Source organism: Perissodus microlepis, chromosome 20 (genome assembly GCF_051167445.1).
Source record: "Perissodus microlepis isolate ML-2025 ecotype Zambia chromosome 20, ASM5116744v1, whole genome shotgun sequence".
In the NCBI taxonomy this organism is placed as follows: domain Eukaryota; kingdom Metazoa; phylum Chordata; class Actinopteri; order Cichliformes; family Cichlidae; genus Perissodus; species Perissodus microlepis.
In genome coordinates, this window is record NC_140480.1 from 19,670,204 (window position 1) to 19,693,123 (window position 22,920).

General features: G+C 41.3%; 2 protein-coding genes across 3 annotated transcripts in view; one reads left to right on the top strand and one right to left on the bottom strand.

Moving 5' to 3' along the window:
- Positions 1-547: 547 nt before the first annotated feature.
- Positions 548-19,262, top strand: LOC146364427 (serine/threonine-protein kinase 38). Of its 2 annotated transcripts, none has more exons than XM_084916992.1 (14): positions 548-679; positions 7,577-7,714; positions 8,156-8,207; positions 9,104-9,226; positions 10,536-10,619; positions 10,697-10,820; positions 11,167-11,321; positions 11,543-11,654; positions 13,913-13,974; positions 14,750-14,867; positions 14,961-15,084; positions 15,258-15,353; positions 16,664-16,758; positions 16,847-19,262. In XM_084916992.1, exons 2-14 carry the CDS (start codon positions 7,584-7,586, stop codon positions 16,981-16,983), a joined length of 1,413 nt encoding a protein of 470 aa, XP_084773118.1. In that variant the 5' UTR covers positions 548-679; positions 7,577-7,583; the 3' UTR covers positions 16,984-19,262. The 2 variants fall into 2 exon arrangements, with proteins under 2 accessions (XP_084773118.1, XP_084773119.1); XM_084916993.1 differs by having other exon boundaries at positions 11,543-11,645.
- Positions 19,263-19,562: 300 nt separating this feature from the next.
- pex10 (peroxisomal biogenesis factor 10) overlaps positions 19,563-22,920 on the bottom strand; it is a 7,835-nt gene continuing 4,477 nt past the window's right edge. Inside the window, exons 2-6 of the mRNA XM_084916994.1 lie at positions 22,642-22,722; positions 22,164-22,567; positions 21,760-21,926; positions 21,455-21,590; positions 19,563-19,781 (exon numbers count right to left, since the gene is read on the bottom strand). Of these exons, the coding sequence (XP_084773120.1) occupies positions 19,713-19,781; positions 21,455-21,590; positions 21,760-21,926; positions 22,164-22,567; positions 22,642-22,722 (857 nt within the window). The 3' untranslated portion in view covers positions 19,563-19,712. The remainder of the gene's footprint in view (positions 19,782-21,454; positions 21,591-21,759; positions 21,927-22,163; positions 22,568-22,641; positions 22,723-22,920) is intronic.

Consider the following 22,920-nt stretch of genomic DNA (forward strand, 5'->3'; position numbering starts at 1 on the left):
ACTCTTGGTTGATTTCTAATAAAACTTTGCAGCCGAACTTTTTCATGGTTAATTATACAGTTAACTATGAATCTTTAATTATCCATTTACACTTGTGTGAAACTTTTCCCAGCATTACCAGCAATACATTATCCTGAAATTGGACTTTGAGGATCCAAAAGAGGCCACAGGGAGTCTTTAAATACCGGACAGAGCAAAAATAAATATTATTGCGAAACTTGAGGCCACTCATTTCTCTTTATGCAGAGAATAGCCTATTATTTTATAGCTGTAACTTTATTGTTTGCTGAGTTTAAAGCTTTCTTGATTTCCTTTAAATGTGTATTATTATTTTTATATTCCTTTAAAACTGTTATTTTCTATAAAGAGCTTTGTTACTGCTGTCAAATAATGTTGCTAGCTTACAGTACAGTGCATACTTGGTGTTAGCAGTAATGCCGTTGAGCTGTTTCTCGGTCGTCTTATGAGAATCAAATTATTAACATGTCGCCACGTGTTTGAGTGAACGCTCAAAGTGTCATGTATGTGACGAGCAGTGGAGAAATCCACTCTTTCCTGTGCTGGCTCACGGAGGAGGGCATGATGCGCCGCTAGGTGTCCGCTGAGTTCAAACTGCTGGTGACTCAACGCTCATCGCAAAGCAGAGCAAGAGGCGACAGCTACCGCACCTTCGACCAAGGTAAGCGAACAAAGAGTAACTCTAAAAACGTGGAATTAAACAACGACAAGTTGCTGTAGTAGCTGCTTTCTTTTTTTCGCTGCCTTGTGAAACAAGTAACGAATATGTTTTTTTGTTCCTTATTGTACTTGTGACAAACGACTGGGGCGCTTTGAGCAGATAAGTAGCTAACGTTAACTAGCTAACTTTCACTTAGCTGTTTGCTTTGGAGAACTTCAAGTCAAGTTGTAAAGCAGTGGATACGATGGCCGGAGTTTTCTGGTCAAGGCTTTAAAAAAATAAAGACGCATACATTCAAAGCTGAGGCGAAACATTTCCTCGAAAAAGGGCCGTTTTATTTTGAAGGAAGTATTGGGTATCGCTTATGTTTTCCCTCGCTGGCTTTACGCTGGCAGGAACTTTAATAGCAAACTAGCTAGCTAACTAATGATAGCAAGTTAGTGTAGTAGAGTGAGATTAATGAAACTTTGTAAATTTAAAGTTCTAAACTTCAAGAGAACTGAGGAAGGATCGTGAGTGTTGGCTTAAGTCATTCTCTATCCGTAATACTTTACTCTTTCGGCACTGCGTGCATCCGGAACTACGTGTTGTTGGCTCCTGTCGGGTTTAAATGCTATTTCTTGACCGTCGCGTTTTATTTATTTCCTCTTTTAATGTACTTGTTTATCTGAGATCATAAAACTTTGAGCAGATGCAACTTGCGGAAAAAGGCAGACGGTGTGGACTTCAGTGAAACGTCATAAACGTCTGACAAAACATGACATAGCCCCCCCCCCCCTGTTTTTACCTCTGTTTTTTCTCTAATTGTGTTACATGTTGCATATTTCATAGAATTTGTTTACTACACATAAAAACTAATTTACTCTCCCACGCACCAAATGTAACTAAAGTTACTAATGTTAGCTGTACAGGCTGCAGGGGAGCATGACATTGTTAGTCTACCATTATAAACTTGGTGAGATAATACTTGTGGTTCTTAGGGATTAGTGGTGGTTTGGAGGTTGGAGATGTGCTGATTTCCCACAGTGGAAGCCTGTGTGCTTTCCTAACAAATTGTTAAACAGTCCGATGTATAAGTTCCTTCTTTATACATATTTGAATCCTTTGTCACAAAGTATGTAACAATATAGTGTACAATTCATCAGGTAATTCAATTATAAAAGGTTTTGCTTCAGTGATGCGCCACTCTGTAGCATGAGTGCTTCACCCACATGTGCGACTAAAAACTGACCTGCAACAGTATTTAGGGGCAGCGTGTGAATAAAAAGTATAACAACATTATGCCCACACAGCCCCCAGTTATAAACAAAAACACTGATAACATAGCAGCTGAAGTGAATATGATGTTGTCACATGGAGCGTGCACACCACTAAGAGCAAAGAGGCTGAGCTGTTACTGAGACGCTGAGTGAGAAACATGTTTCCAGCATCCAAAACAGCAGCACTGGTCCTGTAATCGTCAGGGATGGGGAAGAATTGAGCAGTTTCTACTCCATTATAGATATCACTTATCAATTCTCATTGGCTCCACTTTGAGTCACCACCATCTCTAAGCAGCATATCAAAGTCATCATATTCATGCAAATGAATTACATGTTTGTGCATGTTGGAGGTGTTGCCACTCTTTGTTGTGATCAGTGTTCCTGTCATTACTCAAATAAGTAATTAATGCACATATTACACAGAACACTTTCCTTGAAGGTAATGCAGTAGGTTACTTGATTACACCTTGGATTTGTTACATTACTTTCATGTTGAATGATCTGAAATACTGTCTCATAATGACCAATTAACAATATAAACCTGAGGCTACAGCCAACACAAATCCCTGTCCTAATGAGGACACACCTGAGCTTTCTCAGAGCATTTAGGTATGAAAACAGAGCTGATGACACAAATCAAATATAAGACACTTTAAAGTGATCACCACAGATATTCTACTGTAGGAACATGAACAGGTAGAACGGAAGCTGCAGCTTGGCTGTTCATCAGTTTGTTACCTGTTGATGTTCAGCTGTGGCTGACTTTATCACGGTGCTGGTCTGGGGTCAGCATTTACTCAGCTTTAACATCACTCTGGGCTCTCGGCTTAGCGTTAGCATGCTTGCTGTGCAGGTGCTTTCAAAGAGCCAAAGTTGTGTTAACAGTATGAGGCATTTGTATCTGTCCTCCACTTTACCATTGCGCTCTCATCCTTTTGTGCAATAAAGCTAATGTCCATATCCTCACTGAAATCAGCTGATCGTAGTGAGAGTGCAAGAATCGACAGGCAGGCAGACTAACGATTCGATATATTATTGTGTCATGAATGTTAGCCATCTGCCACCAGATGACACATTGTTGTTGAGAAACACCATGAATCTGTAAATGTAGGCATAATCTTTTTGTTAACAATATTAGAATTAGATTGCGGATACAAATTGGCTTTGTCCAAAAGGTGGATGAGCTCTCCCTTAGATAAAGAGTTCAGTCATTTGGGAGGGATTCAGAGTAGACCCGCTACTCCTCCACATTGAAAGGACACGGCTAAAGCTGTCGCCTCCTCGGTAAAGTGTTTAGACCAAGCATGTCCTACTTGGAGGAGGCCGCAGCGTAGACCTGGGACACACTGGGAAGCTTATATCGATTGGCTGGCCTGGGAACTCTTCAATGTTTCTCTGGATAAGTTGGAGGAGGTGGCAGAGGGAGATTTGGGCTTCCCTGCTGCCCTGCAACCCGACATCAGATAAGCGGATGATTTATTATTTTGATATTTTAGATTTAAACTTTTAATTCAGTGGCTGTCATGAACATTCAAACAGTGTGCACAGCACTAAGCACCACACTACACAGTTCATTCGTTTTTCGGATGTCATATTTTAGTAATGCGTGAACGCGTTCTGTTTTCATGTCATGTTAAACGTCGATTTGTTTTCATCATTTTTCTTCTGCGTTGTCAGCCTGCAGTAAGTGTGCAGTGTTGGTAAGGCGTGATGTGAGGTGCTGTGCATTTAAGCAGCATGATTCATTATTGAAGAATGTGATTCATGGTGTCAGGTGCCTTTGTTAGTTTGACACTTTCCATTACCTGCGTATCAAATTCAACCTAATACCTGCGTGTTTCTTGGTTTTTAGACTAGTCAGTTAGTCAAAAAAAATTTTCCTCGTGTAGTAGACTAAGAGATCTGAGGAAACGTTGAACATCCCTAATTAATAAATAAATAAGCAGTATATGCAATAATTTAACATCTTTAGAATCTTCTTCCTTGCAGAAGAGCAAAGTGTGAACTGGAGTCAGGTTCCTTGTCCGTGTGCACAAACTTGGCTAAATAACGACAATCCTGATTCTAATAATACGTACAGAAAGAAACAATAAAAAGGCGATAGTCTAAGGAAATACTGGAGGCAAGCTGATTGTGCTCGCAAACCCAACAAATAAATGATGTGACATTTGTTTGCTGAGGAAAGTTGTGACAGTGGCGAGATTTGTGACATTTAATGTGTTTGGAGTGTGTAGTTGGTGTGCAGTCTAGTTGTTTCTTTTGTTTCCCAAAAACTCACAAGGCATTGTCAGCATTTTAATATAAATGGTTGTATATAACTGTATTTGCTGCATGACATTTGAATATGACAGTTTTATATTTGGATTTCAGGTCATAACAGTGATTCATGAAACATGTTTGCTGCATTTTTTTTTTTTTAGGTCCAGTGTGTCACAAACTGACCTATGAATCATTCAATCATAAACAAAAGGGATGAACCAGTGTTTCATCTACACATACCAAACAACTTGAATGCAATTTTAAATTGTATGGCTCTTTTTACTAGCAGCCTATGTCACAAATGTATGATTTATTTTCTTCTTTAGCTGTACGTCAGCCATAACAGTTTGGCAGGAATGAAATAGTATTTTTGATTGACTTTTGATTCTCAAAAACTCACAATCTCAGCGAGGTTTGCAGATTGTCCTTAAAAATTTGAGGAAACTTGATAAGACACACAAAAAAACCCCAGTATGACAAAACTGTCTACAGATGAACATTATCTAAAAGACCTACCAAAGCACTAACATAGCACCTGCGAGATGCACAGGCCAATCCTCTGCAGCAGAAATGGTCTGAATGAAAGAGTAGGCTGTCAAGTAGCCATTCTCAAGTAAAGGAAACATGGAGAAAAGGCTGAGCTGTGCCAAATTACACAAAAACTAGACTAAAAATCAGTGGCAACAAGTCTGATTGTACAATGAATCTAAAGAAATAGTTGTTCAGAGTGTCTACAGCGAACTGTAAACACGGTGGAGTGTCTGTCATGGTTTGAGGCTCCATTTCAGTGGTGTTCGGGATTTTGGGATTTTTTGGAATACTTTACCCAGGAGGCGACCTCCTCGACTGCCTCCTGTCTCCTTAGAGTAGCAGCTCTATTCTGAGCCCCTCCAGATGACTGAACTCTTTAACCTGTGCTAATGCAGAGCCCGTCCACTAGGGCTGGGCCATATTATACCGTTCACGGTAATACCGGTACAATGCTAGGCAACGATAAGAAAATGAAATTTAGCGATAGAATATGGGTAAAACTCGCATGTGCAGTGCCGAAAAACACTTTTCCACTCGATAAAAGTTAACGTGAAGGTTCCTGATGGTTAGAGACAAATGCAATCACATGGCAGGATGCTGTAAACGGACCAAACTTCAGTCAGGAGAACAACTGAGATAATCCCTCCACAATACGAGGTTAGTCATTAATATACTACAACAACATGGGAATAGAGCAGCTGTGATAGAATACAGCATTAACGAATCAATGGTACAGAAGTGGAGGAAGCAAGAAGAATGAATTGAATAAAGTTTGATTTATCTGACTGCTTTGTTTCGCTTAATGTGCCTTATAACCCCGTGCACCTTATGGTCCGAAAAATACTAGGGCTGCCACGATTAGTCGACTAGTCACGATTACGTCGATTATCAAAATCGCCGATGACTGATTTAATAGTCGACGCGTCGTTTGAAGCTTTGTAAGATCACAAAAGACGCAGGAATAAGTAGTAGGATTTAAGAGTGTAATAACGGACTGAAACAGAAGATGGCAGCACTGCATGTACAAGGATGCCAGCTGCCGTTAAACCCAGAAGAAGAAGTAGCTCTGTCCCAGAATTCATAGCACAGCCCAGCTCAGTTTCCAACAATGGCGGCAGCTAGCTAGTTTTAATATTACTCTTATTATTCTTTCTGGGTCACAAAATAAACATTTAACATATTTTCAGTCGAGAATGTAGCTGTGTAAACCTCAAATATCTGCTCAGTTTATCAAGACCACATATTTTCAAAAGCGCTCCGACGTTTTCGGAGACGTCTGTTACCCACTAGCTCGATAGCTAGCCGGGGGCAAGGTTCACTAGAGCCCGTGAGAACACCGGACTCCCGGCAAATCGTTTTCAAACCCACCGCCGTCTTTCGCTACTCAGGTTAAACATATATTAGTCACTTAGATAACTTAAAAATGTTATTGTTTGGCTTTTTCCAGTGTTTTATTTGTTCCTGAGTAAATCGGTTTGGCTGAGATTAAAGTTATAGTTTTTACACAGCTGAATAAACGTCAAGCAGACAACTGATTATCAGAAGTGTGAGATGCTCGAGAATATACTCCGGTGTCCTGTTATATTTTAGATAGCAAGGAGTTTATTAAACTTCACGGAAACAATCTGCAAATTTCATTAAAATGTAATAAACTATCATCTTGTCTTTATTTTTAGTTAGCACATACCTTAAACACTTAAAGCTCTAAGCTAATGATAGTTATATAAGAGCAGATGCTGCTGGTGCAATAAGCTGTACGTTTTACGTCCAATGGATGCGTGATCTGATTAGTCGACTAATCGCAAAAATAATCGGTGACTAGTCGACTATCAAAATAATCGTTTGTGGCAGCCCCAAAAATACGTATTTGACTTTTTTATTTGGCACACTGCAGTTTAATGTAGCAAAGCACCTCTTTTTTAACTTAAGTGGATATTATACATGGTTATGCTCAGGATATGTCAGCCCATTTCTACTGGAAATGCCTTTTGGTTAAACTTGGAATTTGCCTTTGCACTGTTAAATGTTTATATAGCTTTAATGCACATTAAAAAACAAAAAAAAAACCCAAAAAAACAACTGCTTGTTTAAGTAAAATAAATGGATGGGCGTTTTTTTTGCGCTAGTAAAGTTGTGGAGTTGTATTTTGTCTCGCAGAAATTATATCGTTATCGCAAATTTTCAAATATATATCATGATATATATTTTTGGCCATATCGCCCTGCCCTACCGTCCACGATCATCTAGTCCACTAGTCGCGCACATCACTAGCAGACATCATCCAAAGAAAGCTTTTGGAATATCCTTCAGGAAGCCTGATAAACCTGAAGATGACTGAGAGAATTAGTTGGAAGCTTGCTTAAGAGAGTTCAGGCTGTGTTCAAAGGTAATATAGATACCTGGTTGTATCAGTATGACTGTTCAAGCTTGTTCAAATGGTCCAAACTGTTTCCTAGCAAAACATAAAGTGACATGTGGGAAAAGGCTTTTGCACAGTTGTGTTAAAGCACAATAATCAACAGTTGCTCAATTTCCTGACTCTCTAACCCAATGCAACTCTAACCCAGCCCTTCCACATAATATTTAAAATATCCTCCTCTGGTCTGGTGTCAGTTTTTTACATGTTAGATTTCCTCATTGTTTCTTCATAGCAGCATTGTCACAGGCAGCAGAGCCTGCTACTTTCCTTCCTCTTTCTGTGGACCAACGGTCTTCTTATTTCATAGTTTAGTATTTTTAGATGTGGGAAATCTGAGATTACCATAACACAAAACATGTTTTAATAGAGCAGATGTCTTCTCTGCATCCTTCAGTGCACAACTCTTTGCTCTTTTTATTGTCTCAGGTAAAGCATGGCAATGACCAGCCAGACCTCGTACCCCTCCATGAGTAACCACACCAAAGAGAGGGTCACCATGGCCAAAGTGACCCTGGAGAACTTCTATAGTAACCTCATCGCTCAGCATGAGGAGAGAGAGATGAGGTAACGCTCGCAAGCTTTAGTGCTTCTTACGTGAACAAAGGCTAACGTTGCCATTTTAGCTTTAGTTATGAGCTACAAAAAAAACAGTGGGCCGATTAATTTCTCCTCCAAATAAAACAACTAACCACTGAATTCACAGCACAACTGAACCTGATGGCTAATGCATGGACAACCCACTTTGTTTGTTTTGGTTTATCAGGATGTGGCTTCTGTCAGTATTACACTGAGGAGGGGTCACTTCCTGTTGTGACATTCACAGTACAGTATAGTCATAACCTCGTCCTGACTGGTTTATTGCATTTTTAGTACAGAACGTTTTTGCTATATGAAAAAGATAGGGTAGTAAAAGTGCACTAAAGCTTTGTTCTGTGTTTGTCATGTGTTTAATAAAGAAACATAACTTATGCCTGTAACCAGTAATAAGCTGTGCTGTGGTTTCAGGCAGCAGAAGCTGGAGAAAGTTATGGATCAGGAGGGCTTGGCTGATGAAGAGGTGAGTAAGGTGTTTACTGACCCCAGTGTTTCTGGAGACTTATGTCACAGTGTGTGTAATCTCCGTGTTGGTGTAGGTCAGGTAGGGCAGGTCAGCTACTGATTGGAAGGTTGGTGGTTCCAAATATCCTTGGGCAAGATACTAACCATCTGAGTATGAATGTTAGCTACACAGCACTAAAGTATAGAAGAAAGTGCTTGTATGAATGGGTGTTATTGGCATGAGGCATGTTGTATAGAGCGCTTTGAGTACTCCGGGAGAGTAGACAAGCACTATATAAGAATCAGTGCACTCAAATGTTATACTCAAAGAGTGTAACAGGAACAACCAATCAGCTGTTGTATCTCCAGCTGTCTGTGTCTGCTCCAGAGTATAATAAAGTCTCACAGTGGACATGAAACGCTTCATGTACAAAGGCTAATTTACAGCATGGAGCCCTGCTCTCAAACGGCCTCTGTAGCTGCATTTAAAAAAGAAATCAGAACTTAAAGTTTTAAAAATGAGTCTGGTTGCTTTTGGTCAGTAGACTTCCATTTGTTTATGTTAACTAACTGGTAACAGAACCAATAACACGGGTGGATTTCAACTATAAACCAGTCTAAGGGATCACCTTTGTGCTACCTCGGGCTGCAACAATGAGCTTTATGTTTAAAAATCATGGCTATACCGTCCACTTTCACTGTCAGTCCCTTAAACAGTAAACAGTTCTTCATTCTTTTAGCTAGAAGCACTGAAAATCCACCAGACAGTAATCTAAGCTGGGCTGTTGGAGGTCATTTTTCTTTCTTACATCTTAATTTGCTTAACAGTAAATTTTAATTATTGCTTTAAAATAAGACACCTCTGAAGTGTGAATTAAACAGTATAGTGTATTTAAAGTGCTGTGTCCTCTGCAGAAACGTATCCGGCGCTCTGAGCATGCAAGGAAGGAGACCGAATTTCTGCGTTTGAAACGTACTCGACTGGGTCTGGAGGACTTTGAATCCCTGAAGGTGATTGGCCGAGGAGCTTTCGGAGAGGTAAAAGCATTTGATGCTGTTGTTTTGAAACATGGAAAAAAACGGAAACAATTCTAACTCTGCTCATCACTGTGTAGAAATGCACCAATTACAATTTTGACGTACACGCTGAAGTTTGCTAATGCAATAACTCTAAAATGAGGTGACGAAGTTTCAAATTGATAGTGTAGGTGTATCTGCTGAAAATGTCAGATGAGTTTAAATGTCGGTGACCTAAACCCCAGGGTGAAGGTTAGACGTCAAGTCTTGTAAAAATCTTGTGAATGCAATAGCTAGGCAAAAAGCCCACATGGGATTTTGAAACTGATACTGTAGCTGGTCTATGCTAGGAGACTGAGGGGAGCTCATTCTGATTTAAACTGTTGCTTTAAAGGTTCAGTGAACATAGAACTTTACTCTAACGGAACATGAGATAAGAAATACTTTATTTTTGTCCACATTTGAGATATTTTTTGTTACAGCATTTAAAAAAACAAATGTAACAAGTAACCACGTCTTCACTGTTACATGTTGCTGATTCCTCATATTACTAGCTCCAGTGCTGGTCCCTCAGCATATCACTGCAGAGTGTAGTGCACTGGCTTCACCTGATTGATTAGAAAAAAAATTCCATAATTTAAAGAATCTCTACTTCATTAGTAGATCTGTCCTCTATGGAAGCCCATTTCCGCCACTAAAAAAAAGTATCCATAACTCGAAATTTCAAATTATTTTCTCGAAATTTTGACTTATTAACTCTAAATTTTCAGAAAAGTAACTCAAAATTTCGAGTTAGCTCTGCCAATCAGTAATCTACGTTAATGATGTCATTTCCTTGTTACCCGGAAGTTGAAGCCCTCAAGTACTGCTACAGCTAAGCTACCAGTATTACAGCCAGTCATGAATGCACATGAATGAATTGCTGAGTATTTTCAGCCAGGCTTCACAAATGATGAAATCCTTGTGTTATTAGCTGAATCACATGGCGTTAAAATCAGCAAACGTACTCTCGAAAACTCTGTTGCGGTCTGGTTTTGAGTACGCGTTACTCTGCGCCATATGCTTCTGGGTAACAAGAAAATGACTTCGTTCACGCAGATTGGCAGAGCTAACTCGAAATTTCGAGTTAATAAGTGAAAATTTCGAGAAAATAACTCAAAATTTGGAGTTATGGATACATTTTTTAGTGGCAAAAACGGGTTTCCATAGTCCGCTCCATCCATCCTGCAGTCAATCAGTGAAAGAAGAAGAGAGGCTAACTTCTGGGCAGGAGAAGCTCCCACACCCATCATCAGCTTTTTTGATGAGCACTCTTGATTTCTACTTGCAGGTACGCTTGGTGCAGAAGAAAGACACCGGTCATGTTTATGCTATGAAGATCCTCCGCAAAGCTGATATGCTTGAGAAAGAACAGGTGAGCTACAGGATACACACCCTGAAGTGCTGCCCTTTGACATCTGTGTGTAACCCCTTCTTCCTGTCCATGTACAGGTCGGTCACATCCGTGCTGAACGAGACATTCTGGTCGAGGCCGACAGTCTGTGGGTGGTCAAAATGTTCTACAGTTTCCAGGATAAGCTGAACCTTTACCTCATCATGGAGTTTCTACCTGGAGGTATGAACGGGGCGCTGCTCAGCATGAAAAACTGCTGTGACACAAGAATGCTGTTGTCATCTTCAATAGTACTGTAGCTGCACCCCTCTATAAGTCTGGCAGTCAGTTATGATTTCATCACTCACACAATTTCAAAGTCAAAAACAGTTTAGGGGAAAAAACCAGTCATCCTGTTGCTTCACATTAACAACACTCTCATGTCTCTGTGTTTTGTTTGTTTTTGGTTTTTTTTTTCGATGCATTGCACAGACGTTGATGCTAATTAGTAAAATAAACCCACTTAAATGTGCTGGAAACCGTATTCATCCGTCTTGTAGAATGACTGTTCTCTGCTGCTGTGGTGCAGGCGACATGATGACCCTGCTGATGAAGAAGGACACTCTGTCAGAAGAGGCTACGCAGTTCTACATAGCAGAGACGGTGCTGGCCATTGACTCCATCCACCAGTTGGGCTTCATCCACAGAGACATCAAACCAGACAACTTGCTGCTGGACTCCAGGGTGCGTCCGAGCTCTCGTTTTTACTACACTCACAGTTTCTGTGGAAACACCATTTTTAAATGATTGGAACATGTGACCATAGTTAGACTGAGTTTCTGTTTGGTCTGTTTATCTATGAGGAACTTTGACCTTTGGTCACAGTGGGGCACACGTCTGGTTTTGTGACCCTGGTATGACGTCATACTTTGCTGCTATGTGTAATGTTGTGCTCTTGGTTTCAGGGTCATGTGAAGCTGTCTGACTTTGGGCTGTGCACAGGCTTAAAGAGGGCTCATCGGACTGAGTTCTACAAGAACCTGAACCACAGCCTGCCCAATGACCTCAGTAAGCAAAGTCAGCAAAGTCCATTTAATTCAAATATAGCTTGCATGCAGCACCCGTCACTTGCTTGCATTTAACTTGTTTCCTTAAAAACAGTGCTCACAGCTCAGAAGTTTGACCACGGTCAGTGTGAGCAGACTTCCTCCTCTGCTCAGTTTTCCATAAATCAGATGACAGGAAATGTGCAGGATTGCTAGGAATACTGATATAAGTTGGATGTTTCTACACAGTGTCTGAGTGTTTGCAGTCACATTTGACATGGTGACTATAATATTGGGGCCTACAGTACTGTACAAAAGACTTTTATTAAAATGTGCACACAACAGAATTTGTACAGTTCTAGTAAGGATGAAAGTCAGGCTGCAGCGATTGATTATTTTAGTAATTGAGTAATCTATCGATTATTCCATCGATGAATCGTATAAGAAATAGCTTTGCAATAATAAATATTTAATATACAAAGAGAATAAACACGGGTCTTTTAAAATGAACTGCTCAGTGGTTTCCATTTTAGAAACTGTAACATTAACTCAACCCTTAGGCTGTTTTTATATAAAATATTACATTAAAATTTTAAAAGAAAACACTTCCTTAAGTGCCAAAATCTATAAATGCTCTAAAGTTCTCTCTGACAGTGTTTTATCTCGTGGATGAGGTATCTGTGGTGTGCACATGTTCAGTGTTTGTGTGTGGGTTAGTGTGCAGCCAGTGACTGTAAGTCTTACACGGAGCGTGTGCTGGCTGCAGTGAAGGAAGGCCAGTTTGCTGTGCTGCTGAAACAGATGTTATGATGGTGCAGATGTTCATTCATTCTGATAACAACCTAAAATTGCTTGGCTCAGTGTCTTAGTTTTACTGGCTTGTGAAAAGGTGTTTATATTTATTTTTAAATATTAATGTTTAATTCATTTCAATTAACACTTTTAATCTGAAAAGTGTTACAAAGCCTTAATATGGTCCAGTACACCCAATGCCCCCCTTTAGACTCCCCCCGTTTGCTGCAGGCATCAAATAGGACAGCTGCTGTACAAACAGGCTAAGTTAGCAGTTCATCTGCAGGTTTAAATGCAATCTCTGGAGGCTTACTGCAGATTTCTGTGTGAAACAAACAGCAGCTGCTGAGTTTGCTTTTCTTCATGTTGGAGTTTGTTGATCAGCTGCTTTGATGAAGGACACTCACTTTTTCCCAGTAAAGGTTTTAATGGTGATCGCAGGAGCAGCGCTGCTGTTTTGGACGACAGACACACTTTCTTTCACTCACTGTCTGTAAGGACTCCACCTCTTTGTGTTTGTGTGTGTGTGATCAAACTATGACAGCATCATATTCATCAGTGTTTTTGTTTAAAACTAGCGGCTGTGTGGGCTCGTCATACGTTTTATTCACACGCTGCTTCTAAATACGTTTCTATTGCAGGTTTCTTTTTAGCTCCAAATGTGTTTGAAGCAGTCGTGTGAGAGCGGCGAGCTGCAGAGCCGAGCATTAAATGAAGCATTGAAAGAAACCTTTGTGTTGAGGATTTTTTTATGTTTGAATTATTCCAAATACTTGATGAATCACTGCAGCCTTACTTGAAAGTCGGACACTTTTATTCCTCAGCACAGGTGCTCTCTCTCTCTCTCTCTCTCTCTCTCTCTCTCTCTCTCTCTCTCTCTCTCTCTCTCTCTCTCTCTCTCTCTCTCTCTCTCTCTCTCTCTTTAATTATTTCTGTAAGGAGTCTTCAGGAATACTTCTCCTGAACACTCTAAAGCTCTTATTTGGATGATGGCTGCCCATTTGTATCATCCTTTCAGCGTGATCCCACTCTGCCTCCATAATATTGGGATCTGGGCAGGCCAGTCTGAGTGTATTCCATTGTGTGTTTGTCTATCCAAGAATGGTTTCACTGCTTTGGCAGTGTGGGTGAAATCATTGTCATGCTGGACAAATTAAGCCACTGGCAATCAGATACTTTCCAGATGGTGTATCCAAGTCTGATGGTACATTTCTGTGTATTGAAGCATTGGCTGAAGTGCAGCCTCAAAACATGAGCTGTTGTGACTGGTTTCAGTCTGGTTCTTGTATAGTTTGGCACACCTCAGCCTTTTCACAGTTGTGTTCACACAGTGATCATAGACATCATGCTGAAACAGCAGGCCTGACTGTGAGGAAGACTTGCACTCACCTTCAGTGGCACACATGTTATGTATTCAATGACTGATGAGAGCCTCGCTGTTTGTATGCACAGTGATGGAGTCGTAGCTTTTAATACGGAGTTGTCTTGCCTACACAGCATCCCAGAACATGAACTCTAAGAGGAAAGCAGAGACCTGGAAGAGGAACAGGAGGCAGCTGGTAGGTTTGAACACACATGTGATTAGAAAGTGTAGAAAATGTCTGCTATTTGGTATTGTGCTCGATTGTTTTTGTGGTGTTACCAAATCCAATGTTAATGGAAATATTTTTGTCATTGGGATAGTTGTTAGAAATAGTACATGGCGCCACAGTCAGGGGCTCACGATAAACCCCAGAGCCAAATGTTACTAGTTGTGAATAAAAAGAGAAACCCACGGGAGTATTTGATTGTACAATTTGAAATGTAAAAAAGAAATGCTAAGTGCGTGGAGCGGGCGACCACATGCCATAAGGCTGAGAGCGGACGGCCGGGTTCGAGTCCGCCCCGCATGTCTTCCCCTCACTCCTCTGCCCCCGCTGTAACGAAATGCTCATTATTTAAACTATTAATTCATTGAATCTACAGAAAAAGTGTAATAATGTGCTCTTCTTGAAACTTATGACGACAGCAGCATTTGAAGGATGAAAGCACAGTGTTACGCTTTTCACAGTCAATAAAGTCCTGCATGTTATCGACATATAAAGCTCATATTCATTTATTATAATAATGTAAATGTATGGCACAAAGGAAGCATGACATCGTGTGGCTAGAATTACAATCTCACTTCCTTTTGTTTTGATTAGATCAGCCCTGAGTTAAATCTTGATCTTACCCGGTGCAGACAAAGCTATGTCTTTGTGAAGCCTGTCTGTGGGAAGTGTAACATTTAAACAAAGGTGGTAGCTTTTCCCATCCTTTCATCCTATGTATTGACCCCCTTCCTTTATCCATCAGGCATTCTCCACAGTGGGAACACCGGACTACATTGCTCCAGAGGTCTTCATGCAAAATGGATACAACAAACTGTGTGACTGGTGGAGCCTGGGTGTGATCATGTATGAGATGCTGATAGGTAATTTTTCAGGAAATGAATCTTATTCACCTTTTGAGGTTATTATAAGATGGGCTTTTATAATATCTGACTCCTGTTTTTTGGTCTGTGCAGGTTATCCTCCATTTTGCTCAGAGACTCCACAAGAGACGTACAGAAAAGTGATGAACTGGAGAGAAACACTCGTCTTTCCTCCAGAGGTGCCTATATCAGAGAAGGCCAAAGACCTCATTCTCAGGCAAGTGCACACCTCTGCTTTCCTTCATCTCCCATCCTGTCATATTAGTTCATGCTGTTGTCACTCTTGTTTTGTATGCTGACCATGGACGTTTCAAAAATGTCAACTTTCTAATGGCTTCTAACACCTGAGGTGTTTGTATTGCATTGTACTAACTGATCGTGAGTTTACAGGTTCTGCTGTGAGGAGGAGCACAGGATTGGGGCTTCGGGCGTGGAGGAGATCAAGTCCAATCCTTTCTTTGAGGGCGTAGACTACGACCATATCAGGTGGGCATACTTACCACGCACGTTAAAGTTGGTTGTGCTGACATGTTGAATTCTCTAATGTCTTCATTTTAAATTGTAATAATCAACTTAACATAAACAGAAGAACCCAGAATCTCTGAGAGTTGTGAACGTGCCTACAGGTCAACAGGAAGCCATTTAAAAATGAGTTTCATTTGATGATCTTTGTCTGGCTGGAGTCCTGTGCACCCTCAGATGTCCTTGAGGATAAAGACCTGGTCCACTGTTTTGTGACCAGGACAAAAAAACACATTATTCATCCCGTATCTAAGGTTTGACTAACAGGCAAACCTTGGCGTACACCTTCCCTGACAGGCAGGCGCTCGAGTCCCCTTTCTTAAACCGAGGAACCACTACCCCAGTCTGTCAGTCCGGAGGCACCTCCCCAGATCTCCACGTGACATTTCAGAGGCATGTCAGCCAAGGATTAGGGTCACCCTCCCCTCATCCCGAGACGCTGTTTCCTCTATAGAAAGCGTGTCAGTGGGATTACAGACATACTTTTGGCCTCTGCAAGACGTTCCCAGTGATCCCTCACTATACGCTTGGGTGCACCCGGTCAGTCTCTCTCTTTACGTGAAGGTTCAGAACATACAGCCACAGATCCGATGAAAGAATTCCAAAATCAATCATCGACCTGTGCTCTAGGGTGTTGTGGTGCCATGTGCACTTATGGACATCCCTATATTTGACTGCAGATTGAAATAGAGTCAAGGCCCTCTCTACAAGTCTGGTTCCAGAGCCCAAGCCATGCGTTGAGGTTAGCGCAACTGAGCCGACATCTCTCAAACTCACACGCTAGCTCAGGCTCCTTCCCCGCGGGAAGGTTGACGTTCCACTTCCCGATAGCCAGTCTCTGTATCTAGGGATCGGACCTCGGGCCTCTGCCACCGACACACACTTCATTTGATGCCTACTGCGCCACCTGTAGGTGCTGGGCCTACAAGAGGGTAGCCCAAGCTGGGCACAGCCACCAAACGCTCTCTCTCCAGTTTCCTCCCCAGGCCTGGCTCCATAGGGCGGGGCCCCCGTAACTCTATCCCGGACAGGGTACACTGGTCCCTTGGTCATCTTTTATCAGTAGGGGTCAACTGAATCGCTCTTCATTGTTTGCCTTGGGAGATCCTACCAGAGGTCAGCATGTCCCTTGGGATCACTGGGACACACAAAACCCTCCAACAAAGTAATGCGGCGATTTGTGGAGGGAACCGTTAGCCATTCGAGCAATTTGCTGATTCTGTTTTCAAATGCAAACTTTGACTTTCGTTTTGTAACTTTACTGATGTTTCCAGGGAGAGGCCTGCTGCCATTCCCATAAATATCAGAAGCATTGACGACACCTCAAACTTTGACGAATTCCCTGATTCAGATATCCTCACACCTACAGGTACATACAGTGTAGCTCCAAATATTTCATGCTTTGTTGTGAAATCTCAGATTATTAAAATGCCTTACTACTTGTTGTGTTACTCCAGCCACTCAGGTGTCCAATCAGGCTGAAGCTGATCTGAAGAACAAGGACTGGGTCTTCATAAACTACACCTACAAACGCTTCGAAGGCCTGACGGCTCGAGGTGCCATCCCGTCCTACATGAAGTCGGGAAAAAGATGAACACCACCACACGGGTGCTTGTCCAACTCCTCCATGAATCCTGAAGGAGCTGTCTCGAGTCCTGAAAGAACTGTCTGTGTGGTGTCACACAGCTCTTTGCAAATAAAAAGGGGACTACTTTTCCTCTGTTGCTTTCCACAGGAATGTTTCGTTTCACTAGTAGGAACTGCTGCAATCATTCTGCAGCTGTTCGCTCTATCTAATGCTTCCGAGGGTACTTCTCTACTTCCTGCTCACAATGACACTGAACTGGGAATAATATGTCCACTTGTATTTTCCACCAGTGGCTGCAGATGGTTTTCTTCACTCCTGATAGCACCATTGATGTTCCCTGTGTGTAAAATGAGCACTATATTGTTGGACTTACCAAGTGCTCTTGTCTTTCCAAACCAGCACATCCCCCTCCTTGAAATTATTTTTTTAAACATGTCAACTTGAAGATGGCATCAAATCCTCACGTGACATGAAATAGATGCTTTTCAGGGATTCCCTTCTTATGTTTCTTTTTTCTGGGCTTGTCTAAAGTGCTGCTGGCTTCTTAAGATCAAACCAAAGACTGAACTGAATGTTTGATCTCTCCATTTCTTCACTTCCACTAACTCTGTTGTGCTTGTTTAGGTTAAAGCGTGCATATTTGAGAATTATGAATTTTATGGAACAAACACACACAGATCATGTGACATTTGACCCCATCATGTCTGCCTTCTGCACCTTAAATGATGTGGATGTCGCTGTAGTATAATCAAGCCTCCAGCTCCTTATATTGCATGCTTAAAATAATAGTTTGGGTTTGACAGGGCAGGGGAAGGAAACGCCCACTAATGGCTGTGCTCATTATTTAATGTGCAACTAATCATTTTGAATTGGTGACTTGTTTTCAGAGTTATAGAGACAAATGTTACAAATGTTCAGGAGAGCCAACCAGCAAGCATCTTTAGTTAAAGGGGAATATATTTTAATTAAAATTGATTATAAGATTAAATTGAAGAATGAATAATTGTTTGAGTGATTGATTAAGTCTTATGATGGATGTGCGACTAACTAGTTGTTATCAGACACTAGTCGGTTAACAATTTTAGAAACGTTTGTATTATGCATAAAAGTGAGGGTTTTAAGACATGATTGTTGGTCCATTAATATGTAGCTTTAAATGGTGTTAACACTTTGACCCCAGGATTGTGCTCCAGCTCTGTTACTGGTTCTTTGCCACCTCTGCGCTTATCACTGCTTTCAAAGCACTTTGGACTGGTTTGATTTTCCTTCAAACTGGTTTGCTGCAGCTTGAAATCTATTTGATGTGATAAAGAGGTGGTGAAATGGCTTGAACATGAGTTTGTCTCCACTATAGAGCAGACAGGACCAGTGGGGAGTCGGTCCATCCACATTGAGGGCTAAATGATTCTTCAGTGAACACAATATCCAGAATGCTGTCATTTAAAGTGAATGTAAATGAACTTTTTTGGAATTGTGGGAAAGTGCTTTTTGCCACAGTAGTTTCAAAATGCTGTTTGTTTGAATGAGGTATAGACCCCTCCCCCCCCTTTTTACTTCAGCGAATCCAAACTCTTAGCAATGTTGTTAAATTGTATTTTGATCAGATTAATGCTGTGTTTTTAAATGATCAGATGTAATATTTCCAAGATGAAACTCTGCTCGTATAGTTGAAGCTGTATCCAAAGATATCACGGATGTTAGACTGGTTTGTGAAAACTAAATGTTTGGTATGTTTCTGCTGGAATGGTCTTCTGCGAGTCTTAAATCAAAGATTTGACTTTTCTATGTAATATAGTATATACAGGTAGTGGGTAGATAAATCTCAGTACATTTTAGGATACAGTGCTCCTTTTATTTTAATGGCTGGGTTCCATTTTTTTAACAGTCTGTTATGATGCTCCAGCTCTGCATGCTTTAACCAAACCGTAGATGTGGTGGCTTAAAGAAACTGATGTAGAATGACTTGTTTTATTGGTGTGTGTGTGTGTGTGCGCGCGCATGGGGGTTATTTTTTTTTTTTTTAAACCAGCAATGTTTGCAAATGCTGTGCTCGTCATTATGCTCTGCATGTCGTCTGAGTCACAGATAAGGGCTTTGGAGAAGGTGGATGTACAATATTTATATACCACTGTTTGCTGTTGTAAGTTTTCTAATATTTGACAATTAATTATTCTGCACTTACTGTATTGCTTCTGAACTCTGTAGCATTATATTTTTATTTATTTATCTTCTTTTAACCAAGAAGTGAACCTCTTGGTAATTAAAAAAAGTATTTTGCAAGAGTATTATGGCCCCAGGTTTGCAGTATTAATACTGCATATTCTTGGAGAAGTCTTGCACAACTAGAATCGAAGCAAAGACCACAGACATGAAGCTTCATCCTAGACTGCTCGTTTTTTTTCAGCCATAGAGTATGTACAGCCCTTCACTGGTTCCGCGTCTCGTCATATTTACAGCCTTATTCCAAAATATGAGCAGGACGCGGCTCATCTGACACCTTCACTGGATCAGCTGCTACGTTTTATCCAAGGAGTGTGGTACTACAGAAATGCAAAAACTAACAGAAACAGAGGCTGCAACACAAATCATGTACATGTTTGTATTCATATTTTAATACTTAACAATGTTTATTGGTAACACATTTTCAATTTTCTTTTAATAATGCAAAAAAAAAAAAAAAAAGAACAAGTTGTGTTTTCTGCAGTTGAGTTGATTACAGTGGAGGCTCTGTGGTTCTAGCTGTAGTTCCTCAGATACACCAGTCTGTGAGGCTGGAACTTGTCCCGACACAGGGGGCACTCTGCCTGTAAAACACATGAGGTCAGGTGAAGACTGCTCTACCATCTATTAATGCTTCAACATTAAGTATCATCAGTCTATCTTTAATCATGGCCATGTACTGCAGTTACTGGTAATTAAACATAAATTTAAGATGTCAATTGACCAGCCTAGCTTAGCTAGTTATGGACCGATCTCAGGCCTTTAGTTTCTATTTCAAAGAGACTCCTGTGCTGTGAAACAGCACACTGAAAGGTTTACAGAAAGCTCTATTGCATGCAGAAGCACACATTTTCATTACATGGCAAAGACAAAGGCCTTGATGTCAGTTGATGTCTAAACTCAGATAAAACTGAGATGTTAAAAATCTTAGAAACCTGGTGTCTAACCACACCCTGGATGGCTTTAACGACCACGATGTGTCCTTCGATGTGTAAATATGTAAGACTGCACAATATAGAGTGATGCTGAAAAAAACGAGTTCATGTAATGATTACTTCTGGCTGGACTGATAACCTGATAATAACTTGTAGTTCATTGTTGTCTCAAAAGGCGGGTAAAAATGCTGCAGTGAGTAGAGACGGCGTGTTTCTGCTATACTGGCTCCTCTTCATTGGCTCCCTGTTAAATCTTAACATCTGCTCCCACACAAGGTCTTGAATAATCATGCCCCACGGTACCAGATCACCACAGTGCCTCTTTTTATATACACCCACAAACCACAAGCAAGCCTGCATTAGTAGCTGAAGGTGTGAAGCCGACGGTGCCACAGGAAGGCAGCCCAACAGGAAGGAAGCACGGTGGAGCAGTTGGTGTCTGTCTTTGCCTACTTTCAGTTTATAGGACTATCCATTGGATGACGTGCCCAAAAAAAGGAATTAAAAATTAAATGTATCTTTTTTCCCCATTTCTTGTTTCTATCTTTTAATTAGATAGAAAAGTAAGACTTACACTTAGGCACCTCCAGAGGACAGAAAGGACTCACGTCAGAAGGAAAACTGCATTCTTTCTGCAGTAAAACTTGGTCACTTGCTTTTTATTTCAGTTGTCAAGTATTGTAAGACTTTATATTAAAAGAAAATCTCAACAATCCCTGATGAGCATCATGAAGAACATTCAGGGAGGGGCAGCCGTTTGTGAAAGCCAGCTGTGGGAGGAGCATGGCACGACCACACACCACAAATCAGCAGAATTCCTGTTATAGGAACAACATCTGCAGAGACCGTCCAGGGTACACCGGGATGCTGACCCTCAAAAACTACCTGTGCTCCTGTTCCAGGATTCCCTTCTGTTCATTGGTTAAACAAGCTAGCTTGTAGATTTAATCAGCTGTTAAGTGTCTTACTGGTGTAAATGTAAGCAACGCTGCCCACCACGACTGAACTGGCATCACTGTGGGCAGACTGGAAAATGTCTACATTTTCACTGGTTTCAAAATTTTCGATCAGTTATTTCTGCCCATTTTAATGTTCAAGTTATTAAAAATGTGCGCTTACAGTGTGTTTCATTAATTATCAAACATGTCAGAAGCCAATAAAAGGACATTGGCTTGGCTACAAATACCATTAGTGTCAGTAATCTAGTAAGCATTTTGGTTCTTTGTTACTTTATTTTGACAAGACGACAACAGGAACTTAATGACAGCGATCACACTGGCACTGCTGTTTGTCCAATAACACTGAAGATGGTGCACACTGACCTTGGTGTTGCACCACTCTGTGATGCACTCCCAGCAAAACAGGTGTCCACAGGGGGTGGAGGTGGAGTGTCTCCTCTCCTCCAGGCAGAGGATGCAGAGGGCAGCTCTGGGGCCAGAGCTCTGTCTGTGCTGTGGACTACACAGACATACTTCAATTAAATGTTATTTTTTTTTATAAAGACGTGAATTTCATCAGGTTTTATTCCTAGAATGTGTTTTTTGTAGATTAAATCTTGCTGGAACAGGAACGATGCCCCGACATGAGCACATGGTGCTGGGATTTAAGCTGTCACACCAGTGTGTACCTGAGCTTCCTGTGGAGACCCCACTCCTGCCTGGCTCTCTGTCTCTGTCTGAAGTTGTTGAGTTGCAGACACACAGTGATGAGCAGCTGGAGGAGGGACATGACTCCCAGTAACCTGTAACTGCTCCCGACGGTGCTGTCGTTACTGTTCAGCCCTACCACACGCATCTAAAACACACACACATTCATGAAGATACGAGCTGTAGGATGAAATGTCACTTTCATTGGACTCCAAGTAAAATCAGGGTCACAATTCTGCAAAGAAGAGTAGCACAGAATTCATCCACAGTGATACCAAAGATGATCTGATGCGTTTAAGTATGACAAATATGCAAAAATCAACAAAACGAAAGAAATCAGGGACAAATATTTCCCACAGCACTGGATTTTTTTTTAATTACCTACATAACTAATATCAGCCACTCTCTTGGACAGGTGATGGAACGACCCGCTGACGTAAAACAGAGCCGAGTGGAGGCGATAGAGGAGGGTCAGGCTCTGCTGGAGGACAAACACAGCGTTCAGACACGCCCTCCTCTGGGGCTCTGAACACAGCGCCGCCGCTTTCTGGACCCATCTCCTCAGCCAAGACTCGAGGCTCCACGGCACAGACCCCACCTGCTGCCGACGGCGGCTCTCCTGACCGCCTTCAAGCTCGTTCTCCAGACACACCAGCAGCTTGTCCAACAGATAAGGAACGAAGGCGTGGCAGAGGACAAACACACCTCGTCTGGCTGGAGAGGGGATCTGACGTTTAGTGGGATCCACTTGGACAATGTTAACATATTCCTCACCCAGAGTCTGATAGCCTGGAGAGGAGAACCATCGATCAAAACAGGAAATCTGCTAAATGCATTAACTAAACATGGTTTATGGTGACTACCCAAGAATGTTGTTAGGCCAAAATATGCAAGATCTGACAACAGCTCGATCTCCTTCCTCCACTCCAGCCATCGTCTGGATCCTACAGGGAGATGAAGAAAACATACGGAGGCTACGGTCACCTCACTTTGGCAATATCATATAATATAATGCCCAGCATGAAATATGTTTGATTAATATCATCCCACAGACAAATATCTTTACAGTGCATAAACACATGGATTATACACGGAGACAAACTTGTATTTGTCCGACAGCTTCAGCTTCTGCTTACATGGGT

Excerpts from the sequence above, each read along its gene's own strand:
- LOC146364427 (XM_084916992.1), top strand. The coding sequence starts at position 7,584 with ATGGCAATGACCAGCCAGACCTCGTACCCCTCCATGAGTAACCACACC. Across the intron at positions 10,620-10,696 it reads ATATGCTTGAGAAAGAACAG|GTCGGTCACATCCGTGCTGA; the intron begins GTGAGCTACAGG and ends GTCCATGTACAG. Across the intron at positions 11,322-11,542 it reads ACTTGCTGCTGGACTCCAGG|GGTCATGTGAAGCTGTCTGA; the intron begins GTGCGTCCGAGC and ends TCTTGGTTTCAG.